The following is a 23762-nucleotide window of genomic DNA, read 5'->3' on the forward strand; positions in this document are numbered from 1 at the left end:
TATGACGTTGCCCTTGTTTAAGAATAGTTATATTATTTGGAATAGTTATGTGTATATTTTCCAGGTCGGATATTTGTATTTTTTCCCCATATGATAACTGGCGATTCATATCAAGTTGCTCCACACACTGGAAACAATTTCAGTTCTCGCATTATATTCTACTTTGAGTCTATTCCTTTTCTGGCTCTCGTGCAAAGTGAATGCCACTGAGTAATGTTATACATAGTTATGCAAAACACCTACCTGAAGAATGAATGGCTTTACTCCTCTTCTGCATTACCTCCATTAGGGCCCCTACGATTCCTGCAGTAGGACCTGGTGCTGATGGAGCCGACTCTGGGCCATCGGGTACCTTAAAAGACACAAAAGGCCAATCTTTAAAAGACAGTTCCATAAAAGACTGTGTTAATGTTATAAACCAATACCACTTAACACTCTAGTATGAGCAAAAGTACATTTCAGTTCTTAATCATCCTTCCCAGTACAGTATTCCTCAAAAGGAACTTGCAGGGAGAGGGAGAGGCAGAGACACTACCATTCAGTACGTATTCCAGGTTCAGCAGGATAAACTGACTTTAATGAAGCAAAATCATGAGGCAATTATTGAATCTGTGATACTCTAAATGGCATTCCTAATGATAGAAATCAGTGGTCCAGATGAGCTGCTTACCTTAAATCCGAAATACGCACTCAAATTTTAACTTGCATAAAAATGCAACTAAACAGTGCATCACTTAACAACCAGTAAACAAAACATTTTAGTGTTGCACACAGTGCAGTACAATTGCATTAAATTTCCAGCTGTACAAATACATTAATTTTGTTTTGTTAATCAGAACCATAACCACCACACACTTTACAAGTATACTACTGCGTTGCACTGCCATGTAGAACAAGTTACAGTATGTTATTATGTTAATTAAACTCATTCAAAGTACTCCACTGAAACAAAATATTTTCTACATCAGGCCATAAACACCTTCCTCCTCTACATCAGCTTGTTTTTCTTTGGCCTTTTTAAGTTTATCTTTGTTTCGTCTCCAGTCACGTACTGTTTTTTCAGCACTGCGATTAACATGTATTTTGGCAAATTCAAGTGTGCAATTTCAAACCTGTTGAGTAGCATTTTCATTTTTTGTCTGACTCACCTACTTTACCCAGTCTCAAAGTCACCTGCACTATTATAGCACTGCAGTTAGAACAAATGGAAGACCTGAAGTTTACTACTCAGCTTTCTAACCAACAGCTGTTTACTACAGATGCCAGGGGTGGGTTCAGTCTGAATGTTGACAAATTAATGGAGCGTAAGCGTAATACATCATAACAGAAAGGGAAACTAGCAAGTAGTACTGACATACTTACAGTCTTTAGCTGTTTACCCTGCCGTATTTGGTCTAACAGTGCGTCTCTTCCTGTGCTGCTGGACACTGGCCTGTTGCTCTGTTCCACCTTTTTCAACTGGGCCCCTTCCCTGATCTGGTCCAGGAAGGCCGACTTGGTTCCTACTGGAGACTGGTCACCATCCAAGGTAGGTCCAGAGGGTGGAGGAGGTCCGGGTGGAGGAGGTCCAGGAGGTGGCGGAGGGGGTGGGGGGGGGGCCGCCGGGAGGACTCGGGTCGGGACGTCCCGTCTTCCCACCTCCAGGGGCAGAAGGAGGTGGAGGTGGGGGGGGTGGGGTCCTGAAGGAGCCAAAGAAGAATGCACCGGGGGGGGGGGGTGGACCTCCTCCACCTCTGTTTGGGGGATGTGGAGGAGGTGGTGGTGCCCCTACACACCCCTGGAAGGAGGTGGGGGTGGGGGAGCTGCTGTGGGTGCTCTGGAGGGGGGTGGGGGACCGGGGTGCTCCCCACCCCTGGCTGACTTGACACACCTGGTGGGCCCCCTCCTACCGAGGAGGGGGATGGCTTCCTCTAGAAGGGGGAGGTGGGGGGGATATGGGGGGGGGGGGGGGGGGTAAAAAAGTCAAACAAAGATACAGAAGTTAGTTATTTACCTAGGACACTGTATGTATATCAGTGACCTGCAGCTGACTTTGCCAACGAACATAAAATATGTTTAAAATCTTCCTTCCTATGGCTCAGAAACCACACGTACTCTACAAAATACAGACATTTGATCTCAAAGCTACATTATCCACCCCACTCCTACTTCGCTGTCAAACTAATATAAAGCAAAACACTGCAGGCAGTAATTCACAGCAATAAAGACCATGAAGTTCATGCATGTGAAAACAATTGTTTTATAATGAACACACAAATGTCTTGCCACACAGGTCAGGATATTATTAACCTTCTTTTCATACCTCTAAGACTAACTAAAGTGGCTCTGATGGTCAGTTAGAGTTCATACCTGCCTAGCTCGTATGTTAAAACTCAAACAGCTATATCCTTAGTTGCATTGCAGGACTACAATTTGTACTTTCCAGGGAACATTTTACTTTTCTACAACGTAACTACAATCCTGGTAATTCTGTGGGTACACTGTACTGTTCTGATGTTTTGTTGCATAGAAAAAATAAAGGTTGTCATGCATGTTTATAAATTCAAAAGTTAAATTCATGCTGAATGGTTGTATTAATACCTACCACACCACCGTGGTGGACCTACAGAACAGATTAATAGATCATTACATCTTACCCAATGAATATTTGAAACATACGTCATGCAAAACATGTACAATACAGCACCCAAGCACTACACTTGTACACACAAGTCCAGTTCTTCAAATAACTTAGGTTAATAATTTTTTTTTTTGTTGTTGTTGATTTGCAGACATTTGTATGTTATATTCTTAGGTGCTTATTGCATTGTCAATGGTGATGTTATCATTTTTTAAAGCATTTCTTGTTTTGTTCCTAACTTCAATTTAGCTAGGCACTAGTGGCTCTATCCAGGAAGCTTTTTTTTTGTGTGCTGTATTTGGCTGTTTACGACCCTTTTATCATATAACTGGCATTTAAGACAGACAATACAACACTGCTGCCTACCATCCCAAAAGCTGGTCTAGGGTTGTCCGAAGCCGCTTATGAGACAGTCATGCTGGCTCAGCATTTATGGGCGGCTCGTGGGTGTTGTTCCCCAGTGAATGTGACAATGAGTCACTTATGTACTGCATAAAACATCATAGTGAAATACACATTCACAGTATCTCAAGTCAACTCAGATTTATTCAAGTGTTCGTTTACTTTCTCTTGGGGAGCCAATAGAAAAATAAGAAATAGCTTCCTAAATGATACTTAAGAAATTCAATGACAAAGTCTTCCAATGCCTTCTTTCTGAAACTTTTCTCATTGTACATTGAGTTTATTTTAGTATTTCTACATTCAGCACAACTGAGTTTTAAATGGGTATGGATGGCAGAAGTAAAACACAAAAACAGAAAGATGAATATATAAAAATCACCTTGTCTGCGCAGCTCATTCTTCACAGCTTCCACGCCTCCCTTCTTCTCAATGAATTCATAAATAACTTTTGAAGTTTCTTTGTCTTTCAGCTGTGCCTCTGATATTCCACACATATCAAATAGGTTTTTCAATTCTGGGTCTAAATTGTTCAGCTGCAATTAATTAGGAAGAGCTCATGAATCAGCAAGCATCATTGCTTCACTACCCCAACAGCTTAACTATTTCAACAGCCTTCGTATGCAAGCTAGGGTAACTGATATTCAAAAGGTAAGGTCAACTGTCTGTTACCACAAAAAATATGAAAGCTTAGGATGATGATAATAATAATAATAATAATAATAATAATAATAATAATAATAATAATAATAATAACAACAACAACAACAACAACAACTGGCAGTTTCGTTAACTAGACAATGGCCAAAAACACCCACTTTACTTGGGGGGAGATAAAGCATTGTGCACATTATAGAATAGCCATCTTAGAATAATAGTCACAAACATTTAAAATACTGACAAAAAAAAAAAAAAAAAAAGCTTGTATATCAATTTTTTTTTTTGTTTTAACCCCAATACTAAATTGAATTTATGGTATTGCTACTCTTTGATGCTATTTGGAAATGCTGAACTGCACTGGAACCCTGGAATGGGGCAATTGGACTACATTTAAAAAAAATATAGCTGCTACAAAACATATCTGTAGAGAACTGATATAAAAATCTGATGTTTATGACAAACTCATTGTTGTGGCAAATTAAAGAGATTTAATGACAGTCATGTTATTCTGTTTTTTTGTTGTATAAAAATCAAACAGCTTTTTTTTATACTATAATGTAAGCACTGATTTGGTGTAATGTCCATTCTTTATTATGTAATCAGAATGCTTTGTGTTGCTTGGTTTACTATCAATTCACTACAAATATCTTCCAGGTAATAAACACAAACAACATGAGCAACACTAAGTGATGAGTTTACTAAAGATGTAAAGCTTTAGATAATCTAACACTAAAGGTAAACTTACATCAAAGCCTGTATTTGGATCCCAGCCAACGTGACCAATGTGTCTGAAAAACAACATTTATTCAAGATTAAAACAAAAACTTAATCTATGAAATTTGATAATTTAACACATTCATTTGTTAGAAGAAAAAAAAAAAGTAGTCTTACTGGAAATTACTGGGAGTGCCAATATCCGCCTTTGTCAATTTCTTTCTTTTACCTTTGACCTTTTTCTTGTCCTTAATGTGGACAGGCACGATGTTATTAACTTGAGAATTATTAAATCGCATATTGTTGATTTCTGGATTTTTGATGTCAACTGTTGCCATTAACAGAACAGGTCCTAAAAACATAGAAAACATAAAAACATCAGCAATAGAAATTCTTACAAATGTGGTCATTTAAATTAAAAAAGGACAGAGTGAGGATATGGCAACAGCACAACAGAGATAATATTTGTGTGCCTAAAAACAAATACTAGTTTTATGAATGTATATGATCTACTGTATTAGAATCCATTTCCCTAGCACCAAAATCAACCTGAATGAGATCAATCAAAACTTCAAATTGTTTGACGTCTTTACAAAGTAATTTTACTGCAACATGCTACAAAGACATGATAACATGTTACATGAAGCATGACTCAATCGTTTTAGAGGCTTGAACTATTTTTTTGCGCAGCCTCCAGGTCAACTATTTGTCACAAAAAGACTTCACACCTACCTGCAGGACTAATGCAGTTCATATTATCTCCAAGAACAGCCCTGTTTACACTGAACAGAATTTTCTGCCCATCATAACACAGGCGCTTTATTTACCAGTTATTTGCAGTTTAGAAATGGATGGGAGAGGCATGCAGAGTTCATCTTTTGGACGCACAAGGCAATGAAGGGGTCCTAATCACCCACTGGTGTTATAGTCCAACAGCTCCTCGAATGGTGATCCATAACATGTAGTGCAGAATATTCTCTCCTTGGGAGTCGATTGTAAGAAAACTGGCTAAAGACTAGTCTATTTCAGTGAGACACCAAAAGCCTGATGACTGGCTGCAGTGCAAAGCCACTGATCACAAGTCAAGTTAAATGTATATCCAATCAACCAGTCCCCTTTCATTCAGAAATTTATTCTGAGGTCAGTGCAATCACAACTTCTCAAATCATCCAATGGTCAGACAGGGGAGGTAGCCAGTTCCAGTCGATATGGAGCATTCATCCTAACAAATAATTACAAGCTCTACTGTATTTTACATAACCATTAAAAGCCAATGCTAACCAACCCAAATACTTCAAACAGGTTTAATTCTCTACCGTGACGGGCAACACTGCACTCAAGGTTGCCAACTGGCTCCAGAATTTACAGACACTAAGTCAGGTCAGGTTTTTTAACTCGCCACTAAACCACAAATGAATTGATGTTAAATCAACAAGTGAAGTGGGTGTGAATTGTGTAAGCGGCTTCAATAAATGTGTTCAGTTGTTTAATTGCGGTGGGAATTCTATCCTGAGAGCATCACAACATGTATTAAACTCTTATTGCTTGAAATGTTACATGGTAAACAATATGTATCAAAATAGTGCAATTACATCACTAGAGATTTATGTACTCACCCGCACTTTCTCGTTTAACCTTGGGGTTAAGTTTCTATTAATGTAATACTTATTTCTGCTTCGCACAGTCCAAACCCAGTCAGACAAATACAGCAAATCAGCAAGCTGTATAGGTCTGACTGCGGGAAACGATCCTCACAGGAAGTAATTCCCGCCCCCAGACAGGTGTGTGCTTTTAGTAAAAGTTAGCAAAACAGTTACATTCATTTAGCACAATTTACACTCACATTACATGCTGAGTAAAGTCAATTCATTTGTAGTTAGAGGCGAGTCAAAAGACCTGATCAGGCTTAAAGTGTCCGTAAATTCTAGAGCCAGTTGGCAACCCTGACTGCACTCTTCCCGGCCGACACATCTATCTCACAACAAGGACAAGTAAATAATTAAACCCCCTCCAGTGCTAGGCTGCGAGTAACCGATCAAGTGAGTGAGAGGGTTTAACCTCTACAAATATGTGAATGGTTGATCAGTTACGTCATTTAAACAGTGGATGACTGATGTCTAAATTAGCCTATAGGAGTTATCTTTGTTATTCAGTCTGGAATCCAGGAAGTCAAGTCAGCATCCAAAGCCTGTATCTATATAGGACTGTACTTTGATCTGAGGAAATCGTGATGGCTACAACATTTAGCAGACCCGAAAAGCTGACTTTTGGCAAACTGTATGTTATTTTCAGGACTAAATCGATCACTAGTGATTGCTGCAGGGTGCCATATATTGGACCAAACGCGATGCTTATCAAAGGCTTTGCCCTGCAGGTTGTGTGGCAGGGTTTAGTGTCTTTCAAAATACTTTAAGTCCATAAATACTTGGTGACTTACTCCTATAAAACCTATTTCAGTCCAGAAATGCTGGCGACCTGTTGCAATATACAAAGCATGTACTGTTAGTGGAAATTGGTATTCGTGCAAAAAATGTTTGCAGTTTTTTTTTCATATGTAAAAAAAGCACAATAAAAGGTTTGCAAATATTTATGGCTTTCAAGTATGTGAATGGTGTTTCAAACATTCCTTCAATAATAACTGGCCTATCAGATTTCTCTTTTTTGTTTTGTCTAGAATTCATTTGCTGTCTGGGAACTAGCTAATTTTTCATCTATTATTATTATTATTATTATTATATTATTATTATTATTATATATTTGTTGCTATGTTGTGAAGTTTATTTCATTGATTGCTATATATTGCAGTAACTACTGTAAATTAAATTTCACACAAAATGGTGAAAGTGACAGTGACTCTGGCAGTGACTTTTACCTCAGTGACACCCCCAGTGATGTCACTGAGGAAGAGGATTCCCCCTCTTCCATTGAAGAGCCCCAATAATGTACAGCTGGACATACCAGGCTTTATTGGTACTCCAGGTCCAAAGGTGGCTACTGCTAGCTTCACCCCTCTGCAGTATTTCCTGCTTTTCCTCACAGATGACCTGTTGGAGCATATGGTCATCATGACCAACAGGTATGCTGCTCAGTTCCTACAGCAGCAACGAGAGTCTGCGACCACATGCCCGTGCCCACAAATGGAAAGAAACAAGTGTCCCAGAACTGAAAATGCCAGAAAAGAACAGGCCCAAAAAAGATGCAGGATGCACACAAAGAAAGGCATTCGTAAAGACAGCCGCTACTTTTACCTGAAGTGCCCCTCACACCCAGGTCTTTGCCATGAGTGCTTTGAACTGCATCATTCAAAGGTTGAGTATTGGAAGGCAAAACTACTTAAAGTGTTAAAAACGACACAAGTTTATATTTAGTTCCACAATTGTGCAGGTTCTAAGGTTTGCAGGGATACCAAACAAGTATATTTAGTATACCGGGTTCTTGTCTGTCACACTCCCCCAAAACCTACTGACACCCCTGGAAGGATATTTCCATGCAGTACCGGATGTTATTCAAGCCGCTGTTCCTCAGACTCACTTTCCGGATTTCCAGCTGGCTTGTCCCACAGTTAATCTCCCCATCACTTACACCACAAGCGGCTTATATTGCCATCCTGGGGGTGTCAATGGGTTTTGGTAAAACCTTAGAACCTGCAGAACGTGGAAATCTACATTGCAGTTCATGTATGCATCCTTTGGGGCGCAATTTTGGAATTAAATATAAACCACATTTTTACCACTTTTTAAGTAGTTTTACCCATCCCTGAATTCTATAATTTGTGGGGATTAAGAAAATATACGGTTGTCCCTGGTTACCTTGCTGCCCACAGGGAGTTTTGCCACGCTAAATGTGGGGACGTGCCACATGCCAACATCGGCGGAATTATATGTCTTGTTTGAGGTTTACTGCAGCCAGAAACCTCATGTAAAAGTAAATGTTTGGTATCCCTGCAAACCTTACAACCTGCAGAATGTGGGAATATACATTTGCAGTTCATGTATCTAGCTTTTGTTGCACAGCAATGGGAGTAAATAAGAAGTTTTGTGATTTTTGCATATTGTGTTTTGTATGGTTAACATCAATATTTGTCTTTTTAGAGCAAGAAAAGCTTTGAACAAGTATAACATGTTCTAGTTTTTGTAACACTTTTTAAAGCAAGCACAAAATTTGACAGTTATCTTGCCAATTTTCAAATAGAATAAGCCTTATAATGTGAGGTGGTAATCCACTATGCATTGCAAGAGGGGTTAAAGTTCACCTCAGGTTTAGGAGTCTAGTACCATTGTAACCCTCACAACCTATAGTTTCAAAATATATAGTGTTCCAGCTTCCTTTGATACAGTTTATAAGTAAGGCAGTCACATGCTGTAATTTTATTCCAAGCAAAATAATGCCATATAGTTTGAATTTTATATTTATCTAGTTTTAGAAAATGTAGTTTTTAGATGCCCCAAAGTTCAGACTATGAAAAACGCAAAGATCGTTTGACCTAGCAGTGCTCTATTATTTTATATTTATTTTTAATAATAATGTTTAAGGAGCCGTGACAGAAACGTAACTGTTAGAAAATGTTTTCTTCATATATAGTGAACATATTGGCAATGTGAGACATTTACAATTTGTCTTATTACCATGTTAAGAAATAACTTCCAGGGGTTTAAAGTTACATAGACATTTTTTCATTTCATTTTATATTTAACCTGTGGTATCTCAATCAGTTAACCAGATGTGCCCACAAATGTGCAGTTTGTGCTGAAAAAAAACAATATACAGTTGTCCTGTGTTTCCTTTAAAAACATGTGAGAAATTTGACTTTGAAATGATTCAGTCCCAAATTCAGGAAAAACCTCTAGCACTGAGTGTTCCAAAAGCCCTAGCAGTGAAAGGATTAAAGGATAGGTCATTTTAAATAAATACATAAATGACAGTTAATTAGGCCAAGCTCTTACCTTTCAAATGAGCTGTAGACGATTACTTTAGTACTTGTAGAACCGGCGAAATTATGTTTGAAGTGGCGAGTGTGTCAGTGCAACTGCAGTGAACAGTGGCGACAAGTGTAAAAATAAAAAAACACAGATGTTTTAACAGGCATTTTCCCCCGGATTTAACAAAGTCGCATATTTTTTCCTAGATTTAACAAAAAAAAGTCCAGATTTAGCTAAATACATAAATGTTAACAAACACATTCTTAAACGTTGGCGTGTAAGCGCAGCTCTGCAACATACAATGCCAAATCAAAGTAGTCAATGGACATGGGCTTGCATGTTAAAGAGCTATGCATGCCGGACGTGACTGCGAATCAAAAATAATTAAAACTATTCATGTAAACGGAGTAATGCACATCGCAAGCGAAGTGAGCGGCGCGAATGAAGCGTTGCAAATATAGAAATACATTTATTTTATTTGTATTTTGCTGTGCGCTGTTAGTGTTGCAATGGACCAATCAGAAATAAGGTCAAAGGTAGTGGTTGTCAGACTGTCAGTAGGGCCGACTAACACAGAGTGGGCGACTGGCTCCTATAGGAGTGTGCGTCACGAAAACAGCCATTTTGAAATTGTTGTAAGATTACACCGTGTAACAAATAAATATATATATTTTTTTTGTTCCTGGGTAGTAAGTGTTATTTCCTAATTGCTTATGCCTCAAAAGTATAGAAAATGGCTATTATTCCCCACAAACTTTGCTTTTGTGACCAGGACAGTGATATTTCAAAATATCACTATTTCCAATGGGAAAACGGGCAAATGTGTGTCTTTTCGTTCACATAAAGTCAGAAGAAAACAACATATGAACCTACAGTATAATCGTAAATCTCGAAAACTACTCACTTCTAAATATTTTGTAGTCATTTTTGTATTACTTTCGTATAAATACATGTTAATTTGGATTCATATGTTGTTTTTTTCTGACTTTATGTGACCGAAAAGACACATTTTTAAAACGATTTAATTATATAACAGGTGATTTTTTTAAGACGAGCGTATTGAGCCATTTAGATTGTGTCATATTCTGCGGCACCGGGGGTACGCTCTATTTTGGACTGGCCACAAAAGGAACACTATAGTACTGAAAACTTTTTTAAAAGTACACAGTATCCTTTGACCTTTTAATCACCTTTGTCCGGAAGAAATCCCCCAATCAGAACATTAAAAAAAACTCAATTTAAATATCTGGGGCGCTTTTTAAACACCATAACCGCCTACAAACAACACAAAAATTACATGATTGGTAGGTCTAGGTGTCATGTAAACATACGTTTTTGAATTATTAACCAACCTTTTGTGGCGTTGGAGATAGAGGGGTTGGATTAAGTGACGCGCAGATGTTTTCACTGGCGCCTGGCGGTTTTTATTCACAGGGAGGGAACCGGTTTTTAGGAGGACTGCTTCTTTGCATGAAACTTAGATCCTCCCATTTTAAACTGCCAATCACTTAGGAGTAAAGTTTTTTTTTTTTTTAATGTGTAACTGATTTAATAAACATAAATAATAAATCTATTATGAAAGCTTTGGGCTGACAGGTGCTAAAAAAAAACCAAGATGATGGCCTGCCAAACAAGAACCTAATTCTGGTGCATTAAAAAGCCTTTTTAAAAACATTTAAAAACATTTTATGGAGACTTTTCATTTTAGATATGTATAAGTTAAATGAAAACGGTTTACAAAAGCCAGTTCATTGTTTATTTTATTAAAATCTAAAATTACGATTGACCTCCCTACTATCAGTGTCTCGCTCACGCAGAGATTACAACATGAATTAAAAAAACAACACACATCTACATCAGTGGTCCTCAAAGTAATTTGGCCACGGGTATAAACTGATCTTACTTGGCTGTTGCCGGCACACTAACTATTGCATACATTCTTATCTTAAAACACTGCCTTCCCGCATATATCTATCTATCTATCTATCTATCTATCTATAAATAAATAAATAACATCTATCTATCAATAACATACAAAATATACATATATATATATACATATATACATATATATATGAGTTTTATTGGAAGTTATTCTCGTCTCACTCTGGTAAGGCCAAGTCTCTCAGGCAGTAACTGTGCATGCTGCGCATATTCTTTAATTAAATAATTTACATAAAATATGCAATGCAAATAAATATTTTTAAATAGCATGTTTACACAGATAACCATGAATAAACTAAAATAAAAGGAGGATAGATAGTTCTCGCTTTGTTTCAATTTGTCAAATTTGTCAACACTCAACACAGATATGAAGTTTATAGTTTAACAATGAGTATTGTAACTCCAGAAATTGAAATGTATTTTATAGCAGCTATTAAGTAATTTTGTTCACTGTTAGGTTATAGCTCAGTTTAAAAAATAAAGAGATAAATAAATAAATAAACAAACAAACAAAGACTGGTATGAATAATAATAATAGTGTTGGATTAAAGTTTGCCTTGTTTTGTATTTGGATCTAGTACAGGTATTATTATGGTTGTGGGAAGCAGTTGCCAGTTTATTAGAAGGAAGGAATAAAAGGTGAAAATCACTATGAGATTGTATTGTTTAGAAATTAAAATGAATTAAAGGGCACTTTACTCCTGCTAAACACGTCTTGCTTTGTGAAAACACCTGTAATTCTGTCACTGCACATACCCAAGTAGTGCAGAATTCTGGATTTTTCTGAAATATTAAATTACATTGGCAGATAAACAGGATTATCCAGTTATCCCACATATTTGGAATACTGAAGTAATGCAGTGGCCAGATCCTGAATATCCCAGTTGCACGCATCCCCTTCTCCAGGGCCAGGCAATAACAATTTAGTAAAGCAGGCAAAGTTTAAATCATCAGAATCAAGAAACACATCCATAGGATGGATGTAAAAGGTTCAAGGTTGCCAAACAGCTGTTACAGTAGTTCTGTCGTTAATATTCTCTTGAATTCATGAAGGGACAAGGTGAAATGAGATGTAAAGGTCTGCAGTAGTTTATCAGTGTCAGCCTGAATAAAGACTGGTTTGAAAGTGAGAATGTAAAACTTATGAACTAGAAGCTTTTCTTTTTTAAATTGTCCTCACCAATGGTTTTACCCCGATTTTCTCCCCAATTTGGAATGCCTAATTATTGTTTTTATCCCGCAACCTCCCCAGTGACTCGGGAAACGGAGGCTGAAACATGCATCCTCCAAAACGAGTTCCTTCCAATCCCGTCATTTTTCACACTGCAGATCCACAGCGAAGCCACCAGACCTATAGTGCCAGAGGACAACACAGATCTGAATGGCTCTACTGCAGACACGCGGGCACCCTATCAGCCAGAGGGGTCGCTGGTGCGCGGTGAACCGTGGATTCCCCTGCCAACTTAGAAGCTGTTTTAATGTAAGATTGCAATTTCAAACTAGCATCAGAATAGTCATGACTACATAACAGAAAACAAAATCTGGGAGGGACACACACTGAAATTATTTTCTAACAAAAGTTTTGAGAAGTTCACAGGACCATAAAGGGATAGTATTTCTGCACCTGCACTTGCATATAATAAGTACACAGCACTGGGTGTACTATGCAATTGTTCAATGTGCAAGTCAAAATGTTCTGACCCACTATTTAAAGCAACCACCTCTGTAGCTAACCCTCCAAGACAAACACTGTATTAACATGTGGCACAAAGCTCTAATGTAAAGTGCTACTGTAAAAGTCAGAGTCTGTAAGAGCAAATCAACCAAAAAGTTCTACAGTAAAACATTATTTCTAAGACTGCTAAATAGTGTTTTGTATCTTACCCTCAAAAAAGTCCCTAAAGTCTGCTTTAGCCAGCAATACAGATACTAAACCATTCCTTGATTTTTCATTTATTTTTTTTCTATTTCACTTTTACGTAGATTTAATGCAAATCAATAACCTACCATTTGGAGGGTCACGTCTTTTTTCTGTAAAAACAAAAAAGTTAAAATAATTAAAATTTAGAACTGCATGTCAGTAGTACAAACTAGTGAAACAAATTTAACTTAGAAGGAACTTCAAAATTCCACAATATACAATTCTAAAACTGTTCTAAAAGGAAACAGGACAGTAGTTGCAATGTTAACTGGTTTAAAAACAAAACAGGGGTCTAAATTACACTTAAAAAAAAAAAGAGTTTATGCCACTTACTTAAAGGGGCGTTCTGTAAAAATGTGTAACTTTCCTGTTCCATGTGGCAAAATTCACTTAAACATCGTTTACCCCTTTTTCAAACGTCTGAAGTTTGAATAGCAACATAAAGGCGCTGTATTTTTTGTTTGAATCTATCTCTTAGTGAGAGTTACGGTAGTGCCATCGTTTTGATGTAATCCAGGCCAGTGTGAAAAAGAAAACAGCTTTGTATTTAAAAAAAGAAACCAGAGCACTGAGTCCTGCACTACATATCAACTGTCCAGAATATAAGGATTTCTAATTAACACGCCATTCTTAACATTGTCCTCTTTTCTTAAATTTCAGAGAGAATGGTTATTGAAGGGTTCCCAAATGTAGGCTGAATACGCACACAGAGCACAATAGAGGGAGCAGTGCAAGCCAAATCAATCAACTTCCCTTTCCAAGCACTTGCTTCTACAGTAAAACAGTATGCATGTTTCACATCTGTAAATGATTCTAGAACCAATGTGGTTAACAACATATTTCAGAATTGATCTAGGCAAAAGTAAACATTGGACAGTGGACTTCTACTTCCCCCCAATAATGAAAAGTCTATGTTTACATACAATTTTTCATAGTTAACATTATTAATTAGTTACTTAGCAGATAGTTTCATTCAAAGCAACTTAAGCAAGACTAGGGGGTGAACTACGCATCACAACTGCTGCTGCAGAGTCATTTATAATATGACCTTGGTTTTAAGTCTTGTCTGAAGGATAAAAACTTTGAATTCTGTTTTACATTCTCAACAGTGTTTGGGAGAGGTGAGGGGCAAAAAAACAAAAAAAGCATGATTTAAAATAATAATAAATAAATAAATAAATAACTATTGTAACTTTTAAATATTAAAACATTAAATGATGTTCAAGATCACACACAGAACTACAAAGCTAATATAAAAGTTGTAAAAAGGGATATTCACCAGTTCTCCTTTGCCGCCTCCCAAGTAATTCTCCTACTGCTGCTCTGAATCGTTTTGCTTCTTCTTCACTAGCAAAATTGAGTCCAGTCGGACACGTCTATGTAGACCCAAAACAAGCCACACATAAAACCATGGTAGAACAACCAATATGTACTGTATACTGCTCAAACTGACCTTTCTTTGACATTGTAAAGAAACACTCATCTGTGTGTTGCGTTTCGTTAACGGAAATTTAAACATTAGCTTTTCCTTTACTAATCTGGCATCAGACTCACAATGTGGAGCCTCTACAGTTACAGTCAATGTAACAAAATTAAACATATGCAACACTAGATTGGCACATGTTTGGATTAGCTGGTCTGTGAAATACTTAGTGGTCTTTTAATTCAGTTACAGAAAATAAAAAATAAAAATCAGTTCCAAAAAAGTTCAAGTTTTGAGCATATAGATGCACAGCAACCTTTCACTTTACATTACAGAATTATTTGGGGAAAATGTTTAAATAACTAAAATAGTTAAAGAGTAGCCCTGTAGCTAACAGAATATTGCATTAATGAAAGCGATGGTGAAAAAAGACATTTCTCAGTTTGTTACACATCAGGGCTTACTCATTCATGACTATTGTGGATTGCAAAAGGCATGTTAGATAAGTGTTTATTAAAACATCTACAAGGAGTTTAAAATATACACAGTGTCTGTTACAATATCATATTTCCATGCCAGTCAAGCAAACATGACATCATGAGTTAGGAATGTCTGTGTGTCCCTGTACACTCATGTGTGATTCTCACATTAAATTCCTTTCCTAAAGAATGACATGCCATGAATTCCAAGCCTTATGAACTTATGCAAGAAGCAAGGTCTTGCTTTCAAAAAAGCAGGAATAAACAACAGCTGCAAAAATAGGGCACACATCTGTTAGAAATGCACACAGTTTCTTCATTAAGAACTCATACATTAATTAATTTTCCAATGATGCATAGGGTGGTAAATCATATTCAAGAACCCTGAGTGCAGTCACAGAGATTATTCTTACAGTGTACACAAACTACGGACAAACCCAGTGTGCAGCTGTAAGCAGTCGATGGATTACCAGAGGCTGAGCACCAACAACAACAACCATACTGGATCATCACCAGACCTCAATGTATTATTTATTAGTATTCTAGCAGAATAAGATTTGTCATTACCTCTGACATTAACCAATTTCTTGGCACAGAATCTGATTAGGTAGACCAGTTACAATCAGATTCTGTGAAACCAGATGACTATATCTATCATTGTTCGAGATACCAACAGAATTTAAAATATATAAATGGTTTACGCCAATACAGTAAATACATTTTAAAAAAATTAAATAAAATAAAAACCACAAAACAGAAATGTCGGTGAGAGGAAACTGAGACTTACGTCACCAGCAAATGTATGAAAGTACGATCTGGAATGATTATATGAGAAGTTGTTGTAGAGTTCCTGCTCCCACAGTATCTTCCCATCCTGCAAAAAAGTATTACCTTTAGCCAAATGACACATTAATATAATAATGTAAACATCACCTATGTTCAATTTCCCTAGTCATTTTTGGGTAGCCGCCATCAGCCAGGTTTAATTATACATTATGCATCCTTTACTGTAGCTATGTAACTACAGCATTCCATCATTAAAATGCACCAAACTTCATAGAGAGGTAGTCAAGACCTTTGCAAACCTGCCAGACAAGACTTGTGTTTTGAAGATAGCGGTTTTGATTGGTGTTGCAGCTGTCTCACTCTCACATACCCCACAAAAACCTATTTGCATTTTCTATTTCAAAGGACACATCAAACATTGATATAATGTAATGCAGGTAGGAGGAGACACTACGAATGACTAATTATATATGTTTTTACTTCTAAATCTGTATTGTGCACATACAACCTAATAATGAAATGTGTTTTATACATCTATATACAGTCAGCACTCACATATCCGACCCTATAAGTCTGATTATTTCATTTTGGCCCGTTCCAACCCTTGTCCATTTTTTCAGGGAAAAAAAGATACAATATCAAAAATACATATCTGGAAGGACTGTGCTTTAAAATAAGTACGCTTCCATTTAGATGTACTCAAGTTGGTTTTGTTGGTACAGTACTATATTTCCAACAGAAGTATTTTAATTCAGAACAACATGATTCTGAAAATATCACATGCACGGAACTGTGTAAAATGTAAAAGTAATACAATTTAGCAAAACCAAAGATATCTCTAAAATGTAAAGTCTGCTTCACTTCCTATTCAAAGCTTTCTCTTTTGAAAACGATTGCATTTTTTAGCAAGATTCACCTCCTTAACAGATACTTGTTATTATTTCTACGATCGATGTATTCATTTGACCTGACAAGAGCTCTTTATTGCCGAAGTGTTATCAGAAATTGCCGGCTCTCATGAATGTTCATGAGCAGACAAGACGGGGGTGTGGTTTGATCTTTGGCTTGGTTGTCAGGGATGGGATAAGCAGCGATCGACAGTGAACAAGATTCGCGGCAACTCAATTCAACTTTTTTGATAGTGGGTTAATATAAGTCTATTTAGGTTAATTAGGTATATTTTTAATTGATTGTTATCATCATTAATATTATTTCAATCACTACAACTATTAGGCTTAGGCCTACTATTAAATTAGGCTGATATTTATGATCCATTGTTTATGCCTGAATTATTTAAAATAGTGTCTTATTAAAAATATATATATATATACATTGTACGTCTATGTAAATTAATAACAACCGTTTCACTTTAAGAAGAATTTAGCTCAGTTCTCAGTTGGACGATAGTTAATCATGACTGAACATTTTTGAATACTCAGTAAAAGTACACAGAAAAACATTATTTCCCTTAATTATAGAGCAATAGTAGTTATTACTGTCAAGAGTCTGGGATGGAGCACGGTGGATCACCAGCTCGTTACTGCATCGCCAGAAAGGTACAGACAGACAGAAGGCATTATCTGCATCCATGGATGCCCCAAGGCCATGTATGTCATGGTCGGTTTAGATTAAATTCAACAAGTAGTTCAACAAAACTACAGTTGCTATTGTAAAGCATGGGTTTCCCCAAGCCAAGGATACAAATAATAATTGGGCACACTAAATTAGGGAGAAAACCGGGGTAAACAAAACTGGAGATGACTAAATTATAAAAAAAAAAAAAAAAAAAGCATGGGTTTTAAATTGCTGATTCTCTTATACAGTATATAAAATATACGAATAAAACAAAATAAATACAGTTCACCTATTATCATAATCACACTGCTCCTATACATTGTTCATAATTACATTTCTGCTATTACATATAATGTAAAAATAATTACACAGCATGTGGACCTACCTCTCCTTGATCTTGCTGAAAATCCCCTTTGTTAAAGTCACACAAAACGTCACTTTTACTTATTATTCTCGTAAACTTTATATTTGATCTATGGATATCAACATAAAATTAAATGTGTGTTTTTTTTTTTTTTTTTAAATAATATTTCTTCCCATTCAAATCAAACATTACTGCAATCTACCTGATATCAAGGACATATAATCTCGATCACTGGCTACCAAACCCCTTGACAGCCAAACCATGCCCCTGGCTTGTCTGCTCATGAATATTCATGAAAGCCAGCAATTTCACTTCGGCAATAAAGAGCTCGTCACCGGAACTCTTTGGATTCCCATGATGCACCTCATCGGCGGGGATGGAAAAAACAGCGAGTTAACTATCTTGTGTATATAGAAGATCTTTACTGAGCCTGAGACTGTCCATCTGTTGGGCGACTGTGCCATATTCCCGCTTTGAAATATTTGCCAACATGCAGCCACTCCTTCCCTTCTATCAGCAAAGCAAGGTGCTGGACACATGCGCTGTTAAATACTCAGCGATTGTTCCCCAAACCAACAGCCTGTCCTGTGACCTCTGTATTTTTGACAGTGATTTCATGCTCTATCCAACTCGTAATTTTGAGCCGTAGTCATAACTTTGTGATTTGTACCTGTAGCTTTTCTTGAGTAATACTTGTATTTTTTTTTTAGTTGTACTGGTATTTTTGATTTGTATCTGTAATTACAAGTACAAATTCTTTTTACGAATACGAATATTTTTGATAGTGATCTCCCTCCATAGATAAGGCCCTAATGTCACAGTTCACTTGCAAATGAAAATAAACAAAAGCAACAAAAGATCAGCTAAAAAAAAAATAAATAAATACATCACAGTATCTAGAACTGTTTAATGATTAACTCTTACATTACCCTAGCTTGTCTTGTTCACTTCGTTTTGGCTGCATTTTCGTCAGGTGAAACTGGAGGAAGCGCTGTGTAACTGCACAACAAACAGACTGATTTGGGATTAGAGAGAATTAAAAGCAAAAAAACAAAAAAAAAACAAATACGGGCTGTGACGGACACTCAGACAAATTGTAACATTTAAGAGATGGGCTTTGCATCAGAAAACTGATGGCGGAGTCGGAAATCGCGTGTGACGGGATTAATTTGTTACACGCACACACACACACATAATAGGGATTGATTTTATTCTTAACACAAGGGCGGTAAAACGCAACTGATGTGTATTGGAGTAACAGAGATCCGAGTGCTGACTGTATACATAGATCTGTCTTACAATAACTATGTAAATGTGTCTGCTAAATGATTAGGAAATATGGGGAAGTATATAGTTGGCTGTACAGGGGTTAAATCTGTAAGACAAACTAATCAACAAAACACTGAAATACACAACAGCAGGAACAACCCAAAAGCAGTAACATTGCCCAGGTATGTTTTAGCCCACTAACTGGGTAGTTTCAATGTTGGGAGTAATGAAGACCTTCCTCTTATAGTAGAGCAGATACAGACAGGATTCCCCACACTATCCCACCAATGCCTTTAGACACTGCTATACTGCAGACAAGTGCTTAAAAAATACCTTGTCCTCTTGTAACAAAGCATGCTTTGACGATGAAGTGTCCTAATAAATGACTGTTCTAACCCAAACTGAAAACAGTATTTTGGAATGTGAAATATAACAAGGATATCTAAACAAGAAATTTGTTTTTCACAATTAAAAGGGTTGGCAGAGTACTCTCTAATGCATTAACATTTCCTGAATGGAACTACTGCAGTACAATGGCATTGATGAATGTGTCCTTACCTTAATATCATATACTCTGATAAAATAAGACCTTTGTGGATTGTCCTTCACAAGGCAAGCAACACCACAGCATTTCTTTGACCACACTGAGTTACGGTCAGCTGTATATACTTGAACTACAGCAGAAGACAAAGTCTGAAAGAAAGAAGAAAAAAACAGGGAGGTATATATAAAAATTTGTTTTCCTTTAAATCAGATAATGATTATTTCACAATCATACACAAAGCCCGGTTTAAAACTGTGATGCAGTTGACATTTGGTGCAGGACTTAAGACTAATCATGTTTACAGCAAGCAACTCTTGGTAACAATAAAATTACCATGAAAGGTATACAACACATGTGTGATACATTAGCACGGCAAAGCAATTCACAGACCATTTTCCACAAATCTAAAGCCAGAGAAAAACAAAACAATCAAAGAGTTTTAAAAATCAACAAAATGTGAGGTGAGATTCACAGAAAATGCAGTAGTGTCCACAGCACCAGTCAAGGTACTGCACATTTTCCCTATCAGTGCAGCCTGGGAACTAACACCAGAAGACAACATCTGTATCCAAAATACGTCCCATACCCCTGGAGCATTTCAGATGCTGTAAAGGGAGAGCTACTGTATTTATTATTACACTCAAAAACCCACTGCAGCATTCCTCAATGATGAAATCAAAATTAGTAATTTCTACAGAATGAGCAGAAGGAAAAATCATTCATATCTAGCAATTTCATCACAGCACAGAGAGCCAAGTAGTCGGTAGAGCCGAAGTATTTTCCATAGTCAATTGCACAAAAAAAACAGGGAGCATGCGTTGTACTTATAGTATTTAGTAATACTAGTTTTACTAAAAAATATATATATATATTAATAACATTGTTTGACTGCATATGTTATAAGAAGTTCTATGGCTATTTATTGATGAATCACACTTTACAATTCAAATGTAGGTTTGTTTACTTAAGATTAGTATCCTGGATTTAGCAGGGCGTGTAATTTTTGTCAGGTGAATTATCTTGTTAATGTCCCACAGCACAATTCTCATATACTTGTAACTATGGCTTTAACAAAAGTAGTGTTGTGCATTTGAAAAATAACAGTTAAGTGCATTCAAAATAATAATTAAAAAGGGAAAAACATGCTTTTCTGTCAATGGCAATAAAATTAAAAGAATAAACCACATCACCGCTTCAAGTCAATTCATTCATTAAGGACATTCTCCTGAAGAAAGTGATATGTGGCAGGGTACATTTTATTGTAGGATGCCCCCCCCCCCCCCAAAAAAAAAAGTTTTAGGTTACAAATTTAAAACATTTGTTTAAACTTTGTAGTGTGAATTCTGTATATACAAGCAGTGCCAGAAAATAACACTGGGCTCCACATTTTCTCTGGTGGTACAGTACTGCACCAGCAGTTTGAGTTCAGCCCCTTTGATTGATATCATCAAATCCACCCCCTTGCATCCCTGATGATGTGTTGCAACCAGGAATGTGGAAACAACTCCCTTGTTTTCAGATTTTTGTTAAATACAAAAAAGATATGGCAACGGAAGATAATGATGCAGAAGCAATTTACAGCTTGATACAGTGATTTATAAAGAAATAAAAATAAAAATCAGACACAACACTGAACAAACAGACAAAAAAAAACAAAAAACCACATACATTTCATAAGGGAACTAAAAAGTACTCTGCTGTAACTGCAGTTAAGAAAAGCTTAATCAAAAGTGATTGGAGTACTCTTAAAATCTCCCAATAGTATAAATACGGGATATGTCATGAAAAACCATGACATACGGCATTTATTTATTGCTAACGATTGAAGATGGGTTAAGAAGCACCACTGAAGTAACTTCACTTCATGCCTTTTACCTCTTGAGGCATGGACTCGAATTAAAGGGAGGTCATAGTCTTCTGCTTCTCCATTGTAAAATACATAAGGCTGCCGCAATGCCTAATTTTTCACCATCAATATATCTTTTTTCCAAAAAAGATGATGCATAATGCAGAGGAAGCTGTGGATTAATGTGCAACATTGCTAGTAAAGGTTTACAAACTATTACACTGATTAAATTGCATCACTCTGTGCATATACTAACACAAAAATAAATAAATGTAATAGTTTTCTTACCTTAGCCATGTTGATTTGTGCCAATTGAGGGTCAAAGCAAAACCCATTAATTTCAAAAAAGAAAAAGTGGTTTATAACCAGTTGGTTTAACAACCAATCCAGAGAACAACATATCTAATTTACAAAATAAACACTGTCCACAGCAATTCTGTAAATTCTCCATGGCTTATATTTTACTTGGACACCGTCTTTTAGCAAGGCATTTGGTAGCCTGGTGCAAGATTTATAACCAGTTTTCAAAACGCTGCTCCCTCAACAATATTTACAAGCCTTACAATGCATCTTGTGTCACTACATTCACAACCATACCTGCAATCTTGCTCTGTCACTATTCAGATCTTTTTTTTTTTTTTTTTCAAAAAAGCAGCAATTGGCGATACATGTTTAATTTTCATCACTGCCAGATTTTGTTTGGAGTGTTTAGGGTCCCATCTCATTACATGGTCATGCAAATGAGTTCTTGTCGTCTTCTATTTTAGAAAATAATTGACAAACGTTGTTGTAGGCGTTGTATCACGGTTGATATTTGTTAACTTGCTCCGTTGCTCGTCCTGAAGACTCCTGTGCCAACGTATGGAGTGCCATTTGTGCAAAAACTATTAATTAATGAATCTGTCAATTTAATTAATTTGGCAATTTATCGATTAATTCATCAATTTGTGTCAATCTCACATTGTGCCAAAATGCATAACCATTTCTAGCCAACTGCAGCATGTACTAAAATTGCAACCAATGACAATCTAGTCTCAAGGAAAACTGCTCAGCCAATAACCTTACAGTTTACTAAAAAAGCTGTTACAATCCTCTCAACCACCAGCAAAAAAAACAAAAAAAACGTTTTGCTTCAATGGTGAATACTGAAGCCTTGAACCGCAGATGAAAAATTAAAAAGAAAAAAAAAACACAATCCACAAACAGAAAAGCTGCAACTACTGCCTTTAAACCACAGACAAAAAATTAGGGTAAATAGATATACAAATATATACTTTTTTCAGTAATGTACAGTATTATATTCACAATATTGATTATAATTCATTAGGGAATACATCTGATGGGCTTTCGTAGACTAGTGCAAAACACTCGACTCACGAATGATATTGGGGGTAGTTTTATCTGCTTATTGCAACTAATATTTAATATTTGATTAAAATTGTTTTATTAGGGTTTTCTCCCAAGACATTTATTTAGACCTTTGTATCTCTTATTTATTGGTGACCAATGAATACTGGTAGCTACATTGAAGTCTTGGCAATTAACAGCTTTGTAGAATCGGTATTGTTGTTTTCGGGGTTGCTATTTAAAGGCCGGAATGGTATGTCAGACAGTAAATACACGGAGCACAAAAACATACCTGTGACCCCACCGATCTACCCCTCTGATCTGACTCTACATACTGATTTACAGCAGCCTGGACCCAGCACTGCATCACTAGCTATATACTGTTACCCTACTGGACTGATGCATTCTGCAAACTTCTTATTAGAAAACTGCTTTTTTACTAATTTATTGTAATCCTACCACATTTGCTTTATTTACTGTATTTGTCACTTACTGCATAGTAAAACCGTAAGTCACCTTAGATAAAGACTTCTGCTGTATGTATGAATAAATTACAGAAAAAAATACAATAATAATAATAATAATAATAATAATAATAATAATAATAATAATGAAATGCATTAAGATCTTTCCATAGATGTTATCACTGTGATTCAGGGCTTTGGGTTTTTTGCTAGTGACTGAGGTGATTGAAACACCTTTTACTGGCTGAAGCAGTTTTGCTTGAGATGGACTCTCATTGGTTGCAATTTTAGTACCCACTCCAATTGGACAGAAATGGTTACGCCTTTTTAGCACAGTGCGAGATTGACAGTTGCCAATTCACCTTCCAAATCATTAATTTGCAGGTCAATCGTAGAGCAATCGATTCCCCCAGAAGCCCATCAAGCCTTTCGTATGGATGCATTGATCAATTCAGAACAATTGCTGAATTTAATTTATAAATTAATGG

The 23762-nt window shown here is 36.5% G+C and overlaps 1 protein-coding gene across 1 annotated transcript in view; it reads right to left on the reverse strand.

Moving 5' to 3' along the window:
• The window catches only part of wasla (WASP like actin nucleation promoting factor a), a 32602-nt gene that overhangs the window by 1389 nt on the left and 7451 nt on the right, over window positions 1-23762 (reverse strand). The window contains 12 exon segments of the mRNA XM_041257604.1: window positions 244-352; window positions 1363-1645; window positions 1647-1779; window positions 1782-1852; window positions 1890-1953; window positions 3399-3555; window positions 4425-4467; window positions 4571-4745; window positions 13264-13287; window positions 14457-14553; window positions 15867-15953; window positions 19632-19766. Of these exon segments, the coding sequence (XP_041113538.1) occupies window positions 244-352; window positions 1363-1645; window positions 1647-1779; window positions 1782-1852; window positions 1890-1953; window positions 3399-3555; window positions 4425-4467; window positions 4571-4745; window positions 13264-13287; window positions 14457-14553; window positions 15867-15953; window positions 19632-19766 (1378 nt within the window).

The sequence above is a fragment of the Polyodon spathula genome, chromosome 8 (assembly GCF_017654505.1).
Source record: "Polyodon spathula isolate WHYD16114869_AA chromosome 8, ASM1765450v1, whole genome shotgun sequence".
Taxonomy (NCBI): Eukaryota; Metazoa; Chordata; class Actinopteri; order Acipenseriformes; family Polyodontidae; genus Polyodon; species Polyodon spathula.